Source organism: Eimeria mitis, genomic scaffold, assembly GCF_000499745.2.
Source record: "Eimeria mitis Houghton genomic scaffold, Emh_scaff2492, whole genome shotgun sequence".
In the NCBI taxonomy this organism is placed as follows: Eukaryota; Apicomplexa; class Conoidasida; order Eucoccidiorida; family Eimeriidae; genus Eimeria; species Eimeria mitis.
Genome location: NW_013570831.1, coordinates 590 through 6578, shown reverse-complemented (window position 1 = coordinate 6578; position 5989 = coordinate 590). Strand labels below are relative to the sequence as shown.

The 5989-nt window shown below is 56.6% G+C and overlaps 2 protein-coding genes across 2 annotated transcripts in view; one reads left to right on the top strand and one right to left on the bottom strand.

The window, feature by feature from the left end:
* The window catches only part of EMH_0054620 (uncharacterized protein), a gene marked incomplete at both ends in the record, with an annotated part of 1299 nt that extends 1004 nt beyond the window's left edge, over positions 1 to 295 (top strand). The window contains 2 exon segments of the mRNA XM_013497137.1: positions 3 to 267; positions 271 to 295. Of these exon segments, the coding sequence (XP_013352591.1) occupies positions 3 to 267; positions 271 to 295 (290 nt within the window).
* A 1123-nt stretch (positions 296 to 1418) lies between these two features.
* Positions 1419 to 5915, bottom strand: EMH_0054610 (protein kinase, putative; the record flags this gene model as incomplete). The annotated part of the gene is made up of 1 exon (XM_013497136.1): positions 1419 to 5915. The coding sequence occupies one exon, from the start codon at positions 5913 to 5915 to the stop codon at positions 1419 to 1421; it is 4497 nt and encodes a 1498-aa protein (XP_013352590.1).
* Positions 5916 to 5989: the final 74 nt, after the last annotated feature.

Sequence of the window (5989 nt, the reverse complement as noted above, 5' to 3'; positions counted from 1 at the left end):
GGCCCTATTCAAGGCTATTCTATACACTGCTGCATACTCGCAGCAGCACCCACTGCAGCAGCAGCAGCAGCAGCAGCAGCAGCAGCGGATGCGGCAGCAGCAGGTGCAGATGCAGCAACAGCAGCGACAGGAAGCTGCTGCTGCTGCTGCAGCAGAGGGAACGTTGTCGTCTTTCTCAGGTGTATTGACAGATGCTGCAGTGACACCGGCAGGAGAAGCCAGGCAGCGTGCTGCTGCTGCTGCTGCTGCTGCTGCTGCTGCTGCTGCNGCAGCAGCAGAATGGGAAACAATTTAACCACCGAAAGAGACAAACTAAAAACAATTAAAAAATACAAATTAAAATCAAAGGAGACAGAACAGAGACAGCTAAAGGAGACAGTATGGAGACAGCAAAAGGAGACAAACTAAAAAAGATAAAGGAGACAATGCAGAGACACCTGAAGGAGACAAACGGAGACAGTTGCGGCAGCGAAGCGAAAGGAGACAGAGCAGAGACAGCTGAAGGAGACAGTATAAAAAGACAAAGAGAAAAGGAGACAGTAAAGGGAGACAAATTAAAAAAAGATAAAGGAGACAGATGAAAACAAAGTGGAGACAGTGAAAGGAGACAGCCAAAGGAGACAGCAAAAGGAGACAATACGGAGACACCTAATCATTAGTTAATTAATTATACTGATCAGCTGCAGCAGCCTACATTCTTTTTCTCTGTCTCTGTTTCTCTCTGTTTTTTTTGTCTCTCTATTTCTTTTCCTTTGTCTCTGTTTCTCCTCTCTGTCTCTGCAGCTGTCTGTCTCCGTTTCTGTGTCTCTTTTTTTTCTATTTTTCTGTATCTCATTTTCTGCGTTTCTCTGTCTATTTGTCTCTGTATCTTTATCTCTTTGTCTCTATTTCTCTATTTCTCTGTTTCTCTCTTTCTCTCTCTCTATCTGCTGCTGTCTCTGCTGCTGGGGCCCAGCATCAGCTGCTGCTGTCTGCTGCTGTCTGCTGCTGCAGCGCCTCCAACACCGTAACCGCAAATCTTTTTAAAAAGCGTTTCTAAATCATTCAGCTGGCTAGCTGTTAGCTAGCTGTTAGCTAGCTGCTAGCTAGCTGCCAGCTAGCTGCCAGCTGGCTGTTAGCTAGCTCCTAGCTAGCTGTTGGTTAGCTGTGTTATCTAGCTGTTAGCTAGCTAACAGCTACCCCATAGCTAGCTAACAGCTAGCTAGTAGCGAGTGTTTAAAGCATGCAGCTAGCTAGCGCTTAGCTAGCTAGCAAACAGCTAGCTGCTAGCGAGTTCTTAAAATACGCAGCTAGGTAGCACCTAGCTAGCTGTTAGCTAGCTAGCTGTTAGCTAGCTAGCTGTTAGCTAGCTAGCTGTTAGCTAGCTGAGCGGCTAAATATTTTAAATCTCTGGGGGGCCCCACCTAGCCAAAGGCTAGCTAGCGCTCGTTAAGTCCCCTGTTGTGTGCGGAGCAGCTGCCGTACGAGCCTAAAGATTGCTGCAGCAGCTGCTGCTGCTGCTGCTGTTGCTGCTGCTGCTGCTGCTGCTGCTGCTGTTGTTGCTGCTGCTGCTGCTCCGGTTCTTGGGGTTGCTCGCGCGGCTGATGGACAATGACGCCGGTGGGGGGGGGTGCTATTGTTGTTGCTGCAGCATTGGTTTGCTGCTGCAGCTGCTGCAGTTGCTGCAGCGGGTTCGTGATGAGACGGTGTAAGAAGGAGACAGCTGCTGCAGCTGCAGAGAGTGGGGTTTCCGTCTGCTGCTGCTGCTGCTGCTGCTGCTGCTGCTGCTGGCCCCTCGACGTGTCTCCTCTGTACCGGTGGTAGTAGTATGCGGGGTTGGTTGGATCTGTGGGGTTAACGGAGACAGCTTGGGGTGTATCTGCAGCTGCAGCAGACGCGTTGCAGCCTCCTAAGGAGACAGGCACTGCAGCGCCCCTCGCTGTAACCGGTGTTGCTGCTGCTGCCCGAAAGCTGCTGCACCCGCTGTTCTCTCCTGCTCCTGCTGCTGCTGCTGCTGCTGCTGTTGGGGGAGCTGTTGTTGCTACGCCCCCAGCCAAGAGGTTGGGGGCTATCACGTGTGTGAGCTGCAGGCGAGGGACAACCCCACCATGTCTGCTGCTTGCGCTGCTGCTGCTGCTGCTGCTGCTGCTGCTGCTGCTGCTAGAGAAGGTGCTGATGCCTGTTGCTGCTGCTGTTGCTGTTGCTGCTGTTGCTGCTGTGGGGGCTGTAGGCTGTTCTTCAGCATCTGATGGGCCCACAGGCAGCACCCGAGGAGTTCTGCTGCTAAGAGGAGACAGCTGCAGCAGCTGCTGCTGCTGGTTGGCGTCATGGTGAGCACGATGCTGCTTCATCACCGACGTAGGCCTCTGCTGCTGCTGCTGCTGCTGCTGTTGCTGCTGCTGCTGCTGCTGCTGCTGCATGAGGCGGATTGCACGTTTCTGGTGTAGCTGTAGCTGCAGCATTTGCAGCTCCTTTTGCTGCTTCTCGCGCTGTCTCCGTTTGAACTCGATTTCGAGCTGCTGCAGCTGCAGCTCTCTGTGCTGCTGCTGCAGGTGTCTCTGCTGTCTCTCCAGCTCCTGCTGCTGCGCCAGCAGCATAACATCACTGATGCTCAGCCGCTGCAGTGTTGGATGACCGTCAGCCCTCGCTGCAGAGACACTGTCTCCTGTCTCTTGCAGGGTAGTTCCTGCTGCTGCTGCTGCTGCAGCTGTGCCAGCGTTGCTGCTGCTGCTGCTGCTGCTGCTGCTGCTGCACACGGGAGAAGCAGCAGCAGCAAGCGGGGCATACTGCAGCAAGTCCACCGGGTGGGGACGACGAGGCGTACAGAAAATCTCTGCAGCATACAGTGTCCTTCGTGGCGGCTGATACATGTTCCTGCTGCTGCTGCTGCTGCTGCTGCTGCTGCTGCTGCTGTTGCTGGAGTCATCGCTGCTGCTGTTACTGCTGCTGGCTGGTAACGCTGCGGACAATGTTCGGCTCTGATCGCCGCCGCTTCTGTTTTTGCTGCTGTCGCTGCTGCTGCTGCTGCTGCTGCTGCTGCTGCTGCTCCTATCGTGTGGGGCTGCGGGCGTGTTGCTGCTGCAGTATATGCTGCGAGTTGCTGCAGGCGATGCTTCTCCCCAACGGGCTGATGTGCCATCGGATACTGTTTCTATATGATGCGCGTTGCTGCTGCTGTTGCTGCTGTTGCTGCTGCTGCTTCTGTTGCTGTCGCTTATGTTGCTGTATTGTCTCTCTGTCACGCACCTACTGGGGTTGTAGCTGTGGATAGGCAGCTCCCCCAGGTACAGAGGGGGGACAATAGGCATCTGCTGCTGCTGCTGCTGTTGTTGCTGCTGCTGCTGCTGTTGCTGCTGCTGCTGCTGCTGCTGCTGCTGGGTTCTGCCCTCGCGCAGGGGGGGGGAGAATGAATCTGCGATCGGGGCGTTGCTGCTGTACTGCTTCGCCCCGTCTCCTTGGGCTTGGGGTCCTCTGCTGCTGCTGCTGCTGCTGCTGCTGCTGCTGCTGCTGGAGTTACAGAAGCCGTTGCTGTTGCAGATGTTTCTGTCGTTCTGGTTTTCTCTCCTGCTCATGCTGCTGCTGCTGCTGCTGCTGCTGCTGCGCCAGAAAGTGTCTCTGTCTCTGTCTCCTCTCGCCGTAGCAGGTGTCCCCTCCAGCGGTGTCTTTGTCTCCTCGTGATTTTCTGTTGAAGAGACAGTGCATGCAGCCTGCTGGTTCGTTCCTATCTCTGTTGCTTCTGCTGCTGCTGCTGCTGCTGTTGCTGCTGTTGCTGCTGCTGCTGTTGCTGCTGCTGCACCGGCATCGTCTGATATATGTGGGGGTTTGCTGCGAGCAGCAGGAGCCGCCAGCCCCACCCGCAGACAGCGCCTGGTGGTTGTGTTGCCGAGGCCTGGATCAGCAGCATCAGAAGAAGCAGCACTACAGCTGCTGCTGCTGCTGCTGCTGCTGTTGCTGCTGCTGCTGCTGCGAGGCTGAGGAGACACTGGGTTGTCTTGGGGTATCAGACCACCTAGCATCGCCGCTGCAGCATCGACAGCCCGCCGCCAAGCGGCCTCGGCTGTCTCCTCGTTGTCTCTGTCTCCCCAGAAGCGTATGAAGTCCTGCTGCTGCTGCTGCTGCTGCTGCTGCTGCTGTTGCTGCTGCTGCTGTTCTGCTGCTTCTGGCAGCCGCTGCACCAGCCGAGGAGTCGCCAAGGCTGCCACGGCGTCCAAGCCCGAGCGGATCCAACGAACACAAGCAGCAGCAGGAGAGGGATACGCAGCCTCTTCTTCTGCTGCTGCTGCTGCTGCTGCCGTTGCTGCTGCTGTTGCTGCTGCTGCTGCTGCTTCAGCTGCTTCTGTGTCTTGACGCGGCGTCTTCGGGTCTTGGGAGCTGTTGCTGTTGGTTTGCTGCTGGTGCTGCTCTGAGCTGCTACTGGCTGCTGCATGTGTGACTCTGCGCTGCTGCTGCTGCTGCTGCAGCTCTTGCTGCAGCTCTTGCGGCAGCAAAGCCAGCGCTTGCTGCTGCACTCCCTGCGTTTGCTGCTCTGCCGCGGCGACAATCCGAGGAGACAAAGCGGAGACACTTCGCTGTCGACTGAGTTCATCCATAGGAGCAGCAATTTGCTGCTGCTGCTGCTGTTGTTGCTGCTGCTGCAGTTGCTGCTGTTGCAGCTGCTGCAGCAGATGCTGCCCCTTGCCGAGATGGTCCGATGCGTCGTAAGACCAAAAGAGGCCTGCAGGGGGCCCTGCGGGCCCTCTCCTAGCAGTATCCTCACCCTGCTGCTGCTGCTGCTGCTGCTGCTGCTGCTGCTGCTGCTGCTGCTGCAGTGTTAAGAAGTTGTTGAACGCCATCCGTCTGTCTCTTTCTGTGGTTGGGGACTCGAGGGAGCGGCGGCGTTGGAGCCCATAGCGGAGGGGGCTCTCGCGGCTGTGGGTTTGCTGCTGCTGTCTCCAGCCTTCTCGCTGCTGCAGCAGCAGCAGCTGCTGCTGCTGCCACGACAACCGGGTGGAGGAATCTGTGTTGAGAGCAGCACCAAAAGGAGTGAGCTGCAGCACAGGCTTATAGGGTGCTGCTGGTATAGCTTCTTGTGGGTGTGCAGCAAAGCTCTGCTGCTGCCGCTGCTGTTGTTGATGCTGCTGCTGCAGCTGCTGCAGTTGCTGCCGCTGCTGCTGCAGCGATACCTGCTGCTGCCCCATGAGTTTTAGGGCTGAGAAGCGAACAGACTCTGCTGTTGAGCATGCACTGATCTCAGATATCCCCCGCCGCAGTGTCTGTTGTTTGCTGCTGCTGCCAGGCCCCTTGCTGCACTCAGCAGCAGTTGCTGCTGCAGCTGCTGCTGATGTGGTGGAGGGGGCTGCGGGGGCTGCTGCTGCAGCTGGTACTGGTACGCCTGCTGCTACTGGTAGCAGCACTCCTGTAGCTGCTGCTGCTGGGGTTGCTGCTGCTGCTGCTGCTGCTGCTGCTGCTGCTGCTGCAGGGGTTTTCGTTGGCAGAGGTACAGCAACAGCAGCTACAGGTAGAGCTGCTGCTGCAGCTGGTGCAGCAAGAGTACTTGTGTTTGCTGCTGGGCCTTGTGTGGGTGTTGCAGCAACAGGCCGGCGTCTGGATTTTGCTGCTGCTGCTGCTGCTGCTGCTGCACCAGCAGCAGCAGCTGCTTGCTGAGCAATGCACCTCTCATGATAGTGTCTTAGAGCTTGCTGCTGCATATAGATTCGTCTCTGGTGTTTAAGGAGTTGCTGCTGATGATACTGCTGCTGCTGTCTCCTAGTTCTCCGCTGATGAGTAACAAAAGCGATGATGCTGTTTTCTAGTTCCCCATTGCTGCTGCAGCAGCTGCTGCTGCAGCCGCTGCTGCTGCTGCTGCTGCTGCTGTTGCTGCTGCTGTTGGTGCTGCAGCAGCAGCTGGTGCCGCTATGTACTGTAACGATGCGTCTGGCTGCATTGAGCTCCGCCATAAGACTCTTAAGCCTTGGATGCCAGAGTAGGTTAGCTGCAGCAGCAGGAGACAGCAGCAGCAGCTGTCTGGTGA